The sequence below is a fragment of the Oncorhynchus keta genome, chromosome 28, assembly GCF_023373465.1.
Source record: "Oncorhynchus keta strain PuntledgeMale-10-30-2019 chromosome 28, Oket_V2, whole genome shotgun sequence".
Taxonomy (NCBI): Eukaryota; Metazoa; Chordata; class Actinopteri; order Salmoniformes; family Salmonidae; genus Oncorhynchus; species Oncorhynchus keta.
Window position 1 is genome coordinate 49,222,585 of NC_068448.1, and position 17,666 is coordinate 49,240,250.

At 42.7% G+C, this 17,666-nt stretch overlaps 1 protein-coding gene across 2 annotated transcripts in view; it reads right to left on the minus strand.

Moving 5' to 3' along the window:
- LOC118361537 (receptor-type tyrosine-protein phosphatase N2-like) overlaps positions 1-17,666 on the minus strand; it is a 263,321-nt gene that overhangs the window by 24,896 nt on the left and 220,759 nt on the right. For both annotated transcript variants that reach the window (XM_035741548.2, XM_035741546.2), the window contains 4 exons: positions 16,709-16,924; positions 13,027-13,245; positions 8,397-8,544; positions 8,118-8,191 (listed from right to left, as the gene is read on the minus strand). In XM_035741548.2, coding sequence (XP_035597441.1) covers positions 8,118-8,191; positions 8,397-8,544; positions 13,027-13,245; positions 16,709-16,924 — 657 coding nt within the window. The remainder of the gene's footprint in view (positions 1-8,117; positions 8,192-8,396; positions 8,545-13,026; positions 13,246-16,708; positions 16,925-17,666) is intronic.

Genomic DNA, 17,666 nt, shown 5'->3' on the forward strand with positions numbered 1-17,666 from the left:
TGTGTCATTATATACCTATTTGAAGGTTTGTGTTGAACTTGAATCGTTTTTTTTAGGGCGATGCTAAAGTGATCTTAGAAGTAAACAGCTGCTTTGAGAATGATGATCGCATGCAATGATGATGAAAAAAAAGACTAGGTATCCCCCTTTACCCCCGTCACTGTCCATTTCTTGTTTTTAAAGGATGATAGAACTGCTACACCTGGTGGAGAGAGATTGTAAGACAGAAATAGTTGCTTCATGCACGCTGTACGTTACGACATGACACGTCAAGATGTAACGGGAGGGTCAGTTTTTTCAACTTTTCTCCAATACTATAGAGCCATTACCATGTCGATCAATACTTGAATAGAAACCTAGTTCACACCCCCAATTTTGACGTCAACACAGTCCCACTAGTTTTCTTTGTTGCCTCGTTTGAATGTTGCGTTTGCAAACATTTGTACGGAATGGGGTGAGTTTACATTAGTCCACAGAAATGACAAAAAGTTAACTTGAGTTAACTGATTAACTCTAGACAGCCCAGAAATCATCTCTCTGTGGAAAAAGTATATGTTTACATTCATTCCAAAAGCAAACACATTCACACATTTTCAAATACATTCAAATCCTTTTTAGGCGTGTGTATTAAATGTAACAAAAACCAATGGACAGCTAACAATTACAGAAGCTAAAAATAGCTAGCTAGGATGAAATGGAATGCTAGTTATCGCCTATCACTAAGCTAGCTAGCGGTTAGCGATTAGCATGCAACCATTAGATAGAAATGTCATAAAAAGTAACCTTCTAAAATATTGTAAATATCATTAGCATGGTTCATATGATCACATGTAAATACACTCAATATGGCCCTCATTTGTAAAACCATTTTATAGCCAAAATATAAGGAAATATAAAATGATCCGAAATGCCATCTTGTTCTCATTGTCTTGCATACAAAAGTCAGCTGGCTAGCTAATTACTTAACTTAGCTACACTCATGTGAATGGAAAAATCGCATTTTGTTTTTCACTCGGTCCAAACAATTAAGTTATACATCAACTTCCAGAACTCTCCGAATCTCTCCCTAGTGGTAGCGCTAAGAATACATGTATATCAATGCAACACCATTGAGGACTACAATAATAATGCAGTGGATGGATTAATTATTACAATCAGGTAGGCTAAGAAGGCTTTTTACAGAATGGTATTACAGAATTTACAATTCCACATGTGGAAATATTACTACTGCAACATGTTAAAGCCAGCTTTTCACACTATTTCATTCCCACATGTGAACTTGAAATTCCACGTCAAAGAGATATTTTAACATGGAGCTTTCTTACATATAAAACTGCATACGTGATTTTAAAATGTGATTGATTTCACTTGTGAAGTTGCAGTTCAACATGTGAAAGTTAGATTTACATGTGTAGTTTTCTTACATGTGAAACTGCAAATGTGATTTTCAAATGTGAATGTTCTATTTTTAATACTCGTTTCGATATGTCATTTATGGCTTACAACTTAGGGCGGGTCATCAAGCTCGAAGAATCAAACCGCACAGCTTCTGTTGGAGACAAACAGGTTGAGTGGCGAGTGATGTGAGCCCCTCTCCTCAATAAAGGGAGCCTCTCACCTGCAACTGGACATTCTCACCTCTCTTTCTTGCGGATGTGACTGCGCTCCTGAAAAGCTCTCCTCAGCAAGACTAGATTCCTGTCTTCCTGCTTAACTGTTCTCAGGCGAACTGTGAGGTTAATACTGCAGAAAATAGGACCTCAGCTCCTGTCGATAGAGTTGAGTACTGACTGAAGGAAAGTTTTGCTGAGGGTAGAATTCGTCACAAGGCTAGCTATCGAGACTTGGTTAGCTCTCGTCACAAAGCTTTAGCTAACTTGGCTAGCACAACACGCTCACAGGTCGTGTTGACTAGAACGACCGCCCTTACTTTACAGCTTGATGGTCGTGAGACACACTTTGTTCATCAAGAGACAACGGAAGCAAGAACTTTCTTCGGACAAGCAGTGTATTGACTAGCTAAAAAGTTAATGGTTTTAAAATATGAACTTGCAATTCACATATAAGGTTAAAACATGTAATTCTCCTCACGTGAAAAAGATGTAATTCTCCTCACGTGAAAAAGTGGTGTTAACATGTGAACTGTCAATTTAATACACATGAAAATATGGTTATGTGAAATTTTAACTCAACATGTGAAAACAGCCAATTGACATGTGAAATTACAAATTTCACACATGTATTATTTTTAACGGGGCCAAGCACAGCATAACCCACTACAACTATGAATAGCAACATGGAAGAGTGGAGAAACAACTCCAATTGTCATTTCATTTCATTGTCAAATCAAAATCAAATCAAATCCAATTTTATTGGTCACATACACATGGTTAGCAGATGTTAATGCGAGTGTAGCAAAATGGTTGTGCTTTCAGTTCCGACAGTGCAGTAATATCTAACAAGTAATCTAATAATTTCACAAAAACTACCTTTTTACACACAAGTGTAAAGGAATGAATAAGAATATGTATATATAAATATATGGATAAGTGATGGCAGTGCGGCATAGGCAAGATGCAGTAGATGGTATAGAGTACAGTATATACATATGAGATGAGCAATGAAGGGTATGTAAACATTATAAAAAGTGACATTGTTTAAAGTGATACATTTATTACATTTAATTTTTAATTATTAAAGTGGCTAGAGATTTGACTCAGTATGTTGGCAGCAGCCACTCAATGTTAGTGATGGCTGTTTAACAGTCTGATGGCCTTGTACCTGTACTGACCTGTACTGACCTCGCCTTCTGGATGATAGCGGGGTGAACAGTCAGTGGCTCGGGTGGTTGTTGTCCTTGATGATCTTTTTGGCCTTCCTGTGACATCGAGTGTTGTAGGTGTCCTGGAGGGCAGGTAGTTGGCCCCCGGTGATGCATTGTGCAGACCTCAGTTGCCGTACCAGGCGGAGATACAGCCCAACAGGATGCTCTTGATTGTGTATCTGTAAAAGTTTGTGAGTGTTTTCGGTGACAAGCCCAATTTTTTCAGCCTCCTGAGGTTGAAGAGGCACTGTTGCACCTTCTTCATCACGCTGTCTGTGTGGGTGGACCATTTCAGTTAGTCTGTGATGTGTACGCCGAGGAACATAAAACTGTCCACCTTCTCCACTACTATCTCATCGATGTGGATAGGGGGGTGCTCTCTCTGCTGTTTCCTGAAGTGCATGATCATCTACTTTGTTTTGCTGACATTGAGTATGAGGTTATTTTCGTTACACCAAACTCCGAGTGCCCTCACCTCCTCCCTGTATACCGTCTCGTCATTGTTGGTAATCAAGCCTACCACTGTAGTGTCGGTTGCAAACTTGATGATTGAGTTGGAGGCATGCATGGCCACGCAGTCATGGGTGAACAGGGAGTACAGGAGAGGGCTGAGAATGCACCCTTGTGGGGCCCCTGTGTTGAGGATCAGCGGGGTGGAGATGTTGTTTGCTACCATTTACCACCTTGGGGCGGCCCGTCAGAAGGTCCAGGACCCAGTTGCACAGGGCGGGGTCGAGACCCAGGGTTTCGAGCTTAATGACGAGTTTGGAGGGTACTATGGTGTTAAATGCTGAGCTGTAATCGAGGAACAGCATTCTTACATAGGTATTCCTCTTGTCCAGATGGGTTAGGGCAGTGTGCAGTGTGATTGCGATTGTGTCGTCTGTGGACCTACTGGGGCGGTAAGCAAATTGGAGTGGGTCTAGGGTGTCAGGTAGGGTGGAAGTGATATGATCCTTCCGGGTGGCGCAGTGGTTAAGGGCGCTGTGCCATCAGAGTCCCTGGGTTCGCGCCCAGGCTCTGTCGTAACCGGCCGCGACCGGGAGGTCCGTGGGGCAACGCACAATTGGCCTAGCGTCGCCCGGGTTAGGGAGGGCTTGGTCGGTAGGGGTGTCATTGTCTCATCGCGCACCAGCAACTCCTGTGGCGGGCTGGGCGCAGTGTGCGCTAGCCAAGGTGGCCAGGTGCACGGTGTTTCCTCTGGCGCATTGGTGCAGCTGGCTTCCAGGTTGGATGCGCACTGTGTTAAGAAGCAGTGCGGCTTGGTTGGGTTATGTATCGGAGGACGCATGACTTTCAACCTTTGTCTCTCCCGAGCCCGTACGGGAGTTGTAGCGATGAGACAAGATAGTAGCTACTCCAACAATTAGATACCACGAAATTGGGGAGAAAAAGGGGTAAAATAAAAAATAATAATAAATAAAAATATAAAAAAGCACTTCATGATGATGGAAGTGAGCGCTAAGGTGCAATAGTCTTTAGCTTTCTTGAGAACAGGAACAATGGTGGCCCTCTTGAAGCATGTGGGAACAGCAGACTGGGATAGGGATTGATTAAATATGTCCGTAAACACACCAGCATGCTCTGAGGACGTGGCTAGGGATGCCGTCTGGGCCGGCAGGCTTGCGAGGGTTAACACGTTTAAATGTTTTACTCACGTTGGCTGCGGTGAAGTAGAGCCCGCAGGTTTTGGTAGCGGGCCATGTCAGTGCCATTGTATTGTCCTCAAAGCGAGCCAAGAAGTTGTTTAGTTTGTCTGGGAGCAAGACGTCGGTGTCCGCGATGGGGCTGGTTTTCTTTTTGTAATGCATGAATGACTGTAGACCCTGCCACATACGTATCGTGTCTGAGCCGTTGAATTGTGACTCTACTCTGTCTCTATACTGACGCTTAGCTTGTTTGATTGCCTTGCGGAGGGAATAGCTACACTGTGTGTATTCGGCCATGATTAAAAGCAGTGGTTCGCGCTTTCAGTTTTGTGCGAATGCTGCCATCAATCCACGGGTTCTGGTTGGGGAAGGTTTTAATAGTCACCGTGGGTACAACATCACCGATGCACTTGCAAATAAACTCGCCCACCGAATCAGCATATACATCAATGTTGTTGTCTGAGGCTATCCGGAACATATCCAAGTCCACGTGATCGAAGCAAACTTGAAGTGTGGAATCAGATTGGTCGGACCAGTGTTGAACAGACGTGAGCATGGGTGTTTCCTGTTTAAGTTTCTGTCTATAGGCTGGGAGCAACAAAATGGAGTCGTGGTCAGATTTGCCGAAAAGAGGGTGAGCGAGGGCTTTGCATCCGTCGCGGAAGTTAGAGTAGCAATGATCCAGAATGCTGTCAGGTCAGGTAGCGTGATCGAAGCAAACTTGAAGTGTGGAATCAGATTGGTCGGACCAGTGTTGAACAGACGTGAGCATGGGTGTTTCCTGTTTAAGTTTCTGTCTATAGGCTGGGAGCAACAAAATGGAGTCGTGGTCAGATTTGCCGAAAAGAGGGTGAGCGAGGGCTTTGCATCCGTCGCGGAAGTTAGAGTAGCAATGATCCAGAATGCTGTCAGGTCAGGTAGCGCATTCGATATGCTCATAAAATTTAGGGAGCCGTGTTTTCAGATTAGCTTTGTTAACTTCTTAGGGCTTAGGCCCCATTTTTCTCCACTTCCTGCCTGAATGACATGTCCAAAGTAAACTACCTGTAGCTTAGGCCCTGAAGCCAGAATATTCATATAATTGGTACCACTGGAAAAAAAAACACTTTGAAGTTTGTAGAAATGTTAAAATAATGTAGGAGAATATAACACAATAGATATTGTAGGAGAAAATCCAAAGAGAGACCATCCTCTTACAAAAGCAAGAGAAAGGTCATATTGAAAATTAGCTCCCTGGATGCAATTTCTATGGCTTCCACAGGGTGTCAGCAGTCTATGTTCAAGGTTTCTGGCTTGTAACTTCAAAAACTAATAATATACATTAGTTATAGTAGAGGGACACAGTCTTGAAAATTCGTGTTTGCACGCGCCATGAAGACACTTACACACCTCCTAAAATTGGTTTCCTATTGAACATACTTCTTTCCGAAATAAATATTATAGTTTGATTACATTTTAGATTATCTGAGGAGTAAATAGAAACATATTTTGACTTGTTGAAACAAATTTTAGGGGTAGATTTTCAGATTCCTTTCTCTGCAAATTGAACGAGTGGATTACTCAAATTGATGGCACCAACTAAACTGACTTTTTGGGATATAAAGAAGGACGGATTTTATCTAACAAAATTATACTACATGTTATTGCTGGGAACCTTTGGATGACAAATCAGAGGAAGATTTTCAAAAAGTAAGTGAATAATTGAGCGTTATATGTGAATGTATGAAACCTGTGCTGGTGGAAAAATATTTTGACGTGGGGTGCAGTCCTCAAACAATCGCATGGCATGTTTTCGCTGGAATAGCTACTGTAAATTGGACAGTGCAGCTAGATTAACAAGAATGTACCCTTTCATCCGATACATGACACTTATATGTACATAAATGTTTAAAATCCATAACATTTATGATTATTTATTTGAATTGCGCATCCTGCAGTTTCACCGGAAGTTGTCCTGCTAGCGGGACCCCTGGTTAAGATCCCCATCTACAATAAATGCAGCTTCAGGATATGTGGTTTCCAGTTTACATAGAGTTGTGATTATAATCTAAGATAATTCTCTTGGTAGATAATGCGGTTGGCATTTCATTGTAAGGACTTGAGTTCCTGTATGTTGTTATGATCACACTACAACTCATTAATCATAAGGCATACACCCCCTTCTTCTTCTTACCAGAGAGATGTTTGTTTCTGTTTGGCGCGGTGCGTGAAGAAACCGGGTGGCTGTACCGACTCTGATAACGTATCCCGAGAGAGCCATGTTTCCGTGAAACAGAGAATGTTACAATCTCTGATGTCTCTCTGGAAGGCAACCCTTGCTCGAATTTCGTCTACCTTGTTGTCAAGAGACTGGACATTGGCGAGCAGTATACTCGGGAGCAGTGAGCGATGTGCCCGTCTACGGAGCCTGACCAGAAGACCGCTCCATCTGCCCCTTCTGCGGCGCCGTTGTTTTGGGTCGCCTACTGGGATCCGATCCATTGTCCTGGGTGGTGGTCCAAACAGAGGATCCGCTTCGAGAAAGTCGTATTCCTGGTCGTAATGTTGGCAAGTTGACGTTACTCTTATATCCAATAGTTCTTCCTGGCTGTATGTAATAAGACTTAAGATTTCCTGGGGTAACAGTGTAAAAAAAATACTGCATAGTTTCCTATGAGTTTCCTATGAATGCGAAGCGAGGCGACCATATCTGTCGGCGCCATGTAGCATGTTTTCCTCTTTGAACGACAACACAATACAGGGAAGAGAGAATTTAGTTTAACCTTCTAATTTTGGAGAGATGCAAATGGAGAAATAGATCATAGATATTTTAAGGGACATTTTTCATATTAAACAGAGAGAGATTTAGGGAGGAGAGAGAGCAGATTCAGCTCAACCACAACACAGATAAGTAGAATGACTTGACATAGTCGAAAGTGAATTTCTGTCTGACAATCACTCAAAATACTACGGCTTCAGAAGCAAAAATAAAAATAGATTGTTATCATAAAAAACATGGTATCATTATTACGTAATGCATTATGTATGCATTAAAATGAAGAATATACAATAAATAGATGTTTGCAAACTTCCAGTTAGTTTTGTTCTGTGCTATACAGTAATGGTGTTTTAGCCCAAATGTGGAGGAACCCATCCCCATCTCTCTCCAAGAGATTTCCTACTGTATTTGAAATGCATAGTTTACTGTTGTTTTTTAATGGAATCCTTCTCTAGAAGCCGCAGGGGAAATCAGAAATAGCTTTTATTGTGAAATGTGAAAAAGACAAGAATATAACCCTAAACTTTCCCGATATTTGGGCCATTTTGGATTTGTTCAGGGGAAACATTACCGAGTCTAAATAATAATAAACCGCCATTCTTTTGGGATGAATATGTCAAAGCAGAGCTGGTATCTCAAGAGAGCAGCCATTTCAAAACAAGGAAGGTGACAAACTATTAATTCAAAAGACACTGACGAATCCATTGAGGTGCAAAATGTGAGGAACAAAGGCAAAAGGTTCAATGGGAAAATTAATGACAAGTCACAAAAACACATTTAATTTCAATATAAAATCCAACCTCAACAGGTCTTTGTGTAGAGTTGCAACCACAAAGCGTAAAATAAACATAAAGTGAAGGAGTATGGGACGCGGAATGATACTCACAATTGGGCTAGCATTGATGTAATCCGAGTTGCCATGGTTATTCTCAGCCTTCAAGGTGATTCTGGAATGATCATCTGTGGTAGAAATACATAATACGCCACACATTTTTTGCTTTTCCTCGATTGAAACATTTCATTGTTGATAAATGACATGGAATTGAAAATACTGTATTTCAGTGTCAGTTCACATGGCCAGAAATAACACTTGAATAACCTAGTAATCAGCTCCTGAGAGATGTGGTCAGACTGCACACGGTCAGGGGTGTGTAACAACACTTACAGACAACCACGGCGTCAGACCGGTTCCTCTTGGTGTTGTGTTGGCCCTGGCCCACGTCACAGTCACCGGGCTCAGCCAGGTAACCACACATCGCCTCCCACTCCCTCTCCAGGCGGTTCTTGTTCTTCAAGTGGTCCTCCATGTACGACTAAGGAGAGAGAAAAGGTGACAATTTTAAAACAAGTAAATAATCAATAACTAAATAATCAAACAAAAGATACTGATTTTGAAATGGAAAAGTAACTACATATAGCAGCATTAAGAGGGGAAGGATGGGGAGAGAACCCCCAGAATATTTTTGATTGTCATTCACTGTCTAGAATAGATCAAATGAAAGGCAATTCATGCCTATGCTGTAGACCTGCTCTATTTCAGTGGATCTCTAAGGCCTTCCTATCTACACACTGGAGCAGAATACTATTCCCATGTCAACAGGCAGACCAACAGACAGACAGAAAGATTTAGGGGGGGGGAGTTATGGAGGTGTTGGGGGAGGGGCCACCAAAAACCGCTCCTCGCAATTAAAGACTCCTGAAAGGTTTCTCTACATTGGAAATACTTCAGTGCTTCAATCATCGTCTTTCAAACCGCTTGCACAGCTCCTGATAAGATTGTCTGCGTTTAAGCTGTCGCTTGGAGAACAGCAACATTTAATTCGCCAGAGAGACAAGGAGAAAAGAAAAGCAGGGGGATGAAAAAAGCCAACGTTGCTCCTCTAACAAACCAGGTCTTATGGAGCTCAGAGGCTGGGGCGGCTCTGGAGAAGACTCTTTTTCAGAGGAACAGTGTCCGCCTGACGCTTGTATCAACGCTCCCCGCTCCCCGCAGGGTTAAACGGTTTAGGCCGTCATTGTGTAAGGCAGGAGATTACAGACTCATAAACTGATGTGGGGGATCAGCCGGGTAATACAATGAAAGCTATACCCAGTAGTGCTATGCTTTTATCAAACATTAAAAAGGCAGCGGAGGTGAGTCGGGAGAGAGAGGTGATGCACCGTGTTTATCTACAGTACAGTTAAGGCTGTCAATTCAATCTCAACATGGATACAACTGACATGTTCAGGGACATGCACAGTACGGGACATTAGCCCCTCTAATATCCCCTCTTCCGCCATTCACTATGACTTCCAGTCATATCTTTGTCAAAAAACAGTAGATTGTATTTCACAGCAGTTTTTTGTTTCTAAAGTTCCAGGCTGGGTACCAAATTACACCCTATTCCCTATATGGTGCTCTACTGTTGACCGGGGCACATAGGACTCTGGTCAAAAGTCATGCACTATGTCAGGGATAGTGTGTCATTTTGGATGCAGCCCAGTCATAGTAGATAATGCACCAAATGACAAGCAGTGTATTAGAGGGCACATGTAGGTCCAATTATTATGCCTCATTGCAGTAATAACAGTATATGTACTCTAGTCACTAGCAACTCAGAGGGGTTGGCTGTCATTGACTACACATCAACTACTTTAAATAAGAATTCTTTGCTTTCCTTTTGAGTGAAAATGACCAAATTTGCACCAAAAAAAGCAATTGTCACCATCTCTATCATATCATTCTGTTGACTGTTCTTTGTCAGCAGTGAGCACCAATCTGCATGTTGGCTGCTGTGTTGCCGACGCAACAAACAAACAATGCAGTCTTTTCAGAAGTGACGGTTGAGTGACAGGGTGTCAGGAACACTTGACAGAGCCATTTTCATGCAGTTCTCTTGACAGAGTGGAACAAGTGTGTCTCAATTAGCACCTTGTTCCCTATATAGTGCACTACTTTTGACCAGGGCCCATACACTGTAGGTCCACAGCATGACACCCCATCCACCTTCCCTACACAGACCTATATGAGTAAATATTTGATCAATACTTTCAGAAGGGCTACAGAATTGCCGCCAGTCACTGTCTTATGCACCTACTCTTCATCACAAATTGTAATAATTGTGTTGTTTATGTGGGAGCTGGGATTTGTAGGTAGTGATGTAGCAGCCTGATTGTGGATGGATGAAGCAGCGGATCACCTCATCTTCTAGAGGCAGAGAGTGTGTGTCCCAAATGGCATCCTATTCTCTACACAGTACACTACTTTTGACCAGAGCCCTATGGGCTATAGGGTGCCATTTGGAACGTAACAAGAGTAACAGGGCTGAGTAAATAAGGGATTAGTAACTGGGCTGTCAATCAGAGGTTCTGAGAGGATGGATGTCAAGGAAACACTGAGTAATCCCCCTAACAATGGCCCTCATTGGCCATAAAGAGCTGCTACATTAGATACAGAGAAAATACAGACGCAACAAGTGACACAACGTTGCTACTGTTGTGCCACTGTGATGTCACTGTAATAATGGGTACAGTCAGCCGACATGGCTATATGAAGACACCTATTTGAAGATGATGAATACGAAATACTGAGAAGTCACAGGGAATGCCATGGGGAAAGTAGAAAGTGTCTGAAAAGCGTAGTAGCTTTTCTCTCCAGCCTGGAGAGAAAGGGCATTGCAATCAGCCCAATCAATCAGGGATATAATCAAAAGCGTACAACTCACTTGTCCTTAATAAATTGCCTGCCTTACTCTAACAAATGATTCATTTTCAATTAGATTTTTTTAAGACATGGAAGTAAGCCATCAAAAATAATGAAATCTTGCCTGGGGCTTGCTATCAATTTTCTAAAGGCAACAAATAAGCATTTACAGAGGGTACATATACAGTAACAACGGCAATTATATCAACATCGCAACCATATCTACTGGACATCATAAAAACAGTACCAAAAACAAAGCATAACTATGTAAAAGCAATAGAAGCATTACTGTATGGAGTTATCCATGGTGCTGAAAGCTTGTCAGTAGAATTACATAGCTGGTGTTACTGCTCCTAAAAAGGCTGTTTGTCTTTGAATAGGTTTGAAATTGGATACATATTGTGCACTGAAAAATCCTTACCCATTCTAATTTATGGTGCATAAATATGGGTGACCGAAACACACAGACTGCATGTTTCAACATGCCTCAGCACCAGAAGGTCGACCAAAATAGGAGAGAATAAAGTCTAGGCAATCATAGAAACTAATCCCACCATCCCACCGACTCTGATATTGAACCGAGGAAGTTATTATATACATTTCACTCTACAGTTCTGAACACCTGTACTAAAGTGTGACTGTATCTCCTGGAGTAACTTAACAGCATGTGGTTCATGGATCTGAGCCAGAACTACAGATACAATATTAACAGGTCGACATCCCAAATGGCCCTCTATTCCTTATTTAGTGCACAAATTTGAACAGGGCCCACAGGGCTCAGGGCAAAAGTAGTGCACTACAGTATATAGGGCATAGAGTGCCATTGGGGGAAAAACCCAGGTGAAGCATGGATAAGTGTAGATTGGGCTAGGAAGAGCCTCCTACTCCATCCAGTGTGTTAGATGTAGGTGTGAGCTATAAGATAGCCCCACCCAGCATGAGAGCAAGGTACTCATCACTCCCACAGTCCACGCTGCATGAGATCCACAGAGGACAGGACAGGATAGATGAAAAAAAGAAAATCTGGTCTGAGATCAGGGATACCAAGGCAATCTCACATGTGGTTAATCGATCACTCAGGAGTCAAAACAGAGTCACGGTCTGTGTGGTTTTTATGTGCATTATACAAGAATCTGCAGTGAATCTGGTTGATTCTTAGCAAGGCAAATGTAAAAGACCTCTACATGGTGTAGAACTTTGTTGTAATGTAAAGGTCAAATATGTTCTATTCAAATGTTTTCAATAGAGGTGTCTCAACCAGCCTTGACATTTGCAATAAAGCCCATTCATTATGACAAATCCAACGCGTTACTCAAACTCATTTCCCTTCCTTATAGGAGAAGCCTGACATGCACCGTGATGATGAATTCTACCCCACGAATGAAAACACTGCCAGGCATCTTTCCATCTCTTTTATCAAGCTTGTCTGCAGTGAATAAGACAGAAGTTGTGCAAAATCCAAACAATCCATTGTGTGCGCAACTGAGGGGCCCCACAAGGAAAAAGAATAATAATCATTCTGAAACATTCAACTGACAATCAGCTGGGTAATGATATTTCACTTTAGAGCAGCTCTCATCACACAAAGCAATTTCCGTATCACTTTGGCTTTAATAGAGAACGAGCAGGAGGGAGAGAGAGAGGGAGGGAGGGAGGGAGAGAGAGAGAGGAGAGGGGCAAGGAGGAGGGATAAAGAGGGTGACAGTGAGAGCGAGAAAACAAGAGCAAGAGAAAGAATGGCAGAGATGGCGGGGCGGGATAAAGCGAGAGAAAAAAAAAAAAAAGAGGAAGAGGAAGAGAGATAGAGGCGGAAGGAAAGACAGAGCTGGAAATAAAATGAGATAACCGCAGAGATGTAGCGAGCATAGTGAGGGAAAGGGTTAGAGAGACAGAGCCAGACAGACAAACAGAATCAAAGCTGGAAGCTGAGGGCAGAGGGGAGACATCCTATAAATTACACACACGATACTTCATACTGACTCCAAACATCAGGCTCCTTGCATCAGACAGGCATACTGTGCATATATACATACACTCAGACAGACAGGACAGACAGAAGGACCGAAAGACAGGCAGACTATAGGGTACTGTTGCGGCACGTATTTTGTTGTACCAGTATCATGTGGCCGGTGGAGATGTCCATGTTGGAAGGGACAGGCTCTTCGCACCAGGAGGAAGTGGAGCTACGGGCCGAGGGGCTGGCTATGGGTCCCCCGTCGCTGAACTGAGAAGACGAGCTGTTCAGCCGCGAGAGGCGCCGCAGAGGCTCCGGGCACTCCGCACGCTCCGGACGCTCTGATGTCCGCACAGCCATCCGCTGGCGACACAGCTCCTGGAAAGGAGAGTGGAGAACCTGATCAGCCATTGGTTGACCCTTAGCTGATTCTTAGTGCATTACCATTGCAAATAAAAAGGACTTCTAAATGGTGTAGGACTTTGCTGTTATGTCAAGGCAAAATATTACAATACAATATTATTCCAGTACAAAAGACCAAACATACATTGTTTTGAAATTGAGATTGTGTCAGACAGGGATATCACTGTGACCTATGGAGCATGGTTTGTAGCAAACCTATTTATATAAATGATGTCAGGAAGTAGAAATACAGTTAAGGTTCAATGAAGTGACCTTCAAAAAACTTGAATTGCCAAGGTCAAGCCAGTGTATTGCCACCATTTGACAAAGCAAATAATAATAAACTGTAAGAATACATTGGGTGGCTGGCTCGCAAGGGATGTGTTCATTTGTTTTAATGTGTTTTTGTTTAATTTGTTTAATTTGTTTAAATGTGGTAAACATTTCAACGAGCCACTTGTTTAATAATGCATTAGTTACTTATGTATTTTCTTACAAGGAGGCACAAGTTATTATGAAGACAATAGTTGATAAAAAGATGAGCAACAAAAACAACAAAAATCAATGATACTGCCCATGAGCAACAAAAAGACTGCCCACGTTCAAAATCTAACAACCATATTCATCTTTCGGTAAGAAATATATCTGCTTCCATCACTCAAAGGGATTGAACAAGGAATCAATACTTTAAGCCCAATGGATTTTCTTTGAATTGAGCATCCACCCTTATTCATAACAACAAAACTACAACAGGGATGGGCAACCTATGTATTCACATGTGCAGTAGGCCTTTACTTTGGCATTTGGATTGAACTTGTACAGATGTAGGATCTTCATTTGATCACCCTGTTGCAGGAGAATTTCCCTGCAATGCATTTGAGGTTTTTAAAAAAACGCTTTGGAGGTTTGTAAGGTACGATGGCGGCAGGTAGCCTGGCGGTTAAGAGTGTTGGAGCGTTGGGCCAGTAACCGAAAGGTCGCCTACATCGGATAAAAATTGGCCGATCTGCCCTTGAGCAGAGCCCTTAACGGCACTTTGCTCCAGGAGCGCTGCACTTCTATGGCTGACCCTGTAAAACAACATATTTCACTGCGACAAAATGAAGATCGTACATCTGTACGTGTGATTATATTGGATTCAGAAGAGACTTCTATATGAAAAAAACTCTCCTTCTGCCGCCACCCCACCATGAAGATTACTCCTCTCTACATATTGACTCGGCTTTTCTCCCATCATGCCTTGTGCTCACAGATGCCCCATTAGGGATTCAGAGCCTGAGCGTTATCTAGCCAGCCACTCATCTTCCCACATATGAAAAAGGAGAGAAAAGAGAAGAAGAGAAAAAAACACCTCATTGTTTGAAGGGTGCAATCTTACAGGACCCGAACCCCCCCACTCCCCCTTCTTTCTCCCCTACTCCCGATAGTGTCAGTCTTATGTGGAGCTGGAGATTTCTCCATTATATTCACAGTAATCTGTGAGGCCCATCGTGTTTGGTGTGTGGCCTGCACCAGTCAGACCCACAGACTGATCTTCAACCTCAATTAATAACCAGGGTTGCATCCCAAATGGCAACCTATTCCCTATGAAGTGCACTTCTTTGACCAGGGCCCATAACAGCAAGCCAGAAGAGCAGAAGGCAGTGTCTTCTGAAAGCAACACATAGCTACTAGTCTATCGCATGATCTATCATTGAGATATTTCCCTCCGGGGATCAGCACCTAAGCCTTGGTCTAGGATCAGCTTTCCCTACGTCTAACCTTAATCATCATAACAATGAGAATCTGCCGCGGGCCACGGCCTTAGGGAACTTTCCACGTCCACTTAATAATTAATCCAGTATCTCTAATCTACACCTTTACAGAGACAAGGGTTTGCGTCTCAAATGGAACTCTATTCTCTACATAGGCCCGTAGGGTTCTGGCGGGGGAAAAAGTGCACAAAATAGAGAATAGGGTGCCATTTGGGACGCAAGCCATGTTTCTTTTCAACAAAGGAAAACAAATTGTAATCCAGCTAAAACTATAGTCAGATTACTCTGAGAATATACTACTGTCCTTGCTAGGGTTGCATCATTTAGTTAACTTTGCCAAAATGTCCAATTATTCCTGAAATCCCGGTTGGAATAGGAAGGAGGAGGGAATGAGCAGGAAATCAATGAAGCCTCCAACAGGGATTTCTGGGAAAACCTGGTAATTTTGGGGAAAGTTACCGGAATTGTGCAACCCTTATACTTGCTATACCCTCGAGCTATATCTGTAACCATGAAATATGTTATGCACACGTGGATGCCAGACATTCTCATTTCTTCAAGTTCAATGTCAAAGCAAATAACAACAACAACAAAAAAGACGGTATAGAGTTGAGATTGATTGCGACACCACTTAACTGGCAATACCTGCCTTAACAGTTGACACGCTACAGTCATATAGCAATTCATCTGTTCTGCTAGTAAACATGATAGGCTCCAACGACACCTATTGTATTGTAACGATACATTCATATATATTGTACATATTGTAAAAGTCCATTAAACCAACAAAATAAAAGAACATTGAAGAAACAGGGGCCTGAATGAACGGTTAGAGAACAAAACCTTTCTCTGCTTTCTTTAATGATTGTCCCTCTTTAGTGTGTACAATCGGGAAAGGCGACACTGTGGAAAGCTGATTAAATATTGAGCATGTGAATGTGATGGGTGGATGTGCACTGAGTGCCCATGCTGAGCACAGCTGAGCCCAGGACAAAATCAATACGAGCCAGCCAGCCACCCACCCACCCAGTCAGCCAGCCAGCCAGCCACCCAGTCAGTCAGCCAGCCAGCCATTGGTCCTGGAGGAATGGAAGGAATAGGTCATACAATGAACCCGTTCCCCTGCTGAAAAGGCTCTCCCCTAGTCACAGGTCATAGCCAATACAACCTTCAATGGAATATCAAGGCTTTGTCTGGAGTTTAGACCTCTGGATACATTTGACTAGCCTTGTTAAACCAGCATGAGTGCAGCGGTCAGTCTGGTTTCACAAGGCTAACATTTGACTTGGATGGTAAAAAAAGCAATTGTTTATTCTATTTCTATTTTAAATAACAACCAAATCACAAATTACATTTCTCCGTAATACAAAATCAAATGATGGGTAATATGGCAATTAGGTTACAAAAACGTTACATACTTTACATTCTATTGATAACCACACTTAAATCACAACCTAGCTCTTATCATGAACAAAGAGACATTTTACAAACAACTGTTACAAATGTGACAAAATCAACCAGATATTCCCTTCAAATCAAGTAATTCAAAACACAACGACTACGTGCCACTGCAGACCAATCAGAATAAGGCTAGTGTCAGGGACCGGGACCAGAGTGCATTCTCTACCAGCAGAGCACTCAGCGGCTGCACTGTGATAGGCTGACGGAAAGGAGGCTCCTCTCACCTGATAGGTTGCGGTTGCATCAGCGCTGGTGTCAGTCCCCAGGCTGGCTAGTTTCTCCTTCAGTTGGAGGTGGGAGCGGTGGCGCAGGCAGAAGAGCCAGCCAGACACTGCCAGCGCCCCCATGATCAGGACCATGGAGATGATGGTCAAGACCATGAACTGACCAGACTCCAGATGACTCTCCTTGACCACCGGGATCTGTCTCAAGCTGCCCTTCTGGGAAGAGAGAGAGAGAGAAAAGGGGATGATTAAATGCCCTACACATCTGCACGCACACACATACAGATGTTAAACGTAAAGTGCTTTGAGGTTTAAAAAGGCTTCTGGAATGTGTAATTTTCACCTAGAAATGTCAAACTTGATTTTCCCATACAAACAATGTATCAACCCCTGCAAAAATGTCCATGAATTATAATCCACATAATAATTCACGTTTCCTGTTGCTGCAGAATTATTTCCCCGCTGTAGCAAATTGGATCAAATTAAGATCCTACATCAGTGACAGAATGTACAAACAAGGAAATGGACATAAATCTGGCAGCAAAAGGAAAAGCATAACCTCCATATTAGTAAAGACTTGGGATTTCTGTCATTTGTCTTACAGAAATACAAATGCAAATTCACACAGTATTTCACTCCCTGTCTATCCCACCCACGCCCACTCACCCCCACCTAGATTAACTTCCTGCCCACCCCACTCATTACTTTACAATAATAGTCGTTTTTATAATGTGCATTCAAACTCCCTCAAGCTCTATTACTCTCTCCTGTCCAGCCCACAAACTGGCTGCTCTATAGTCATTTAGGCCCATTTTGTCCTGGCATGGGGAGACCTGCCATTGTGCAGCTACAGGAGGTTTGGACAGTAAAATATTTCCCTAATAGCCTTCCAGCCTTGAGTTTGGCTGAATTGAGGCCTTGGCCCAGGCCCCTGATCTAATGGCTAGGAGCGCCTGAA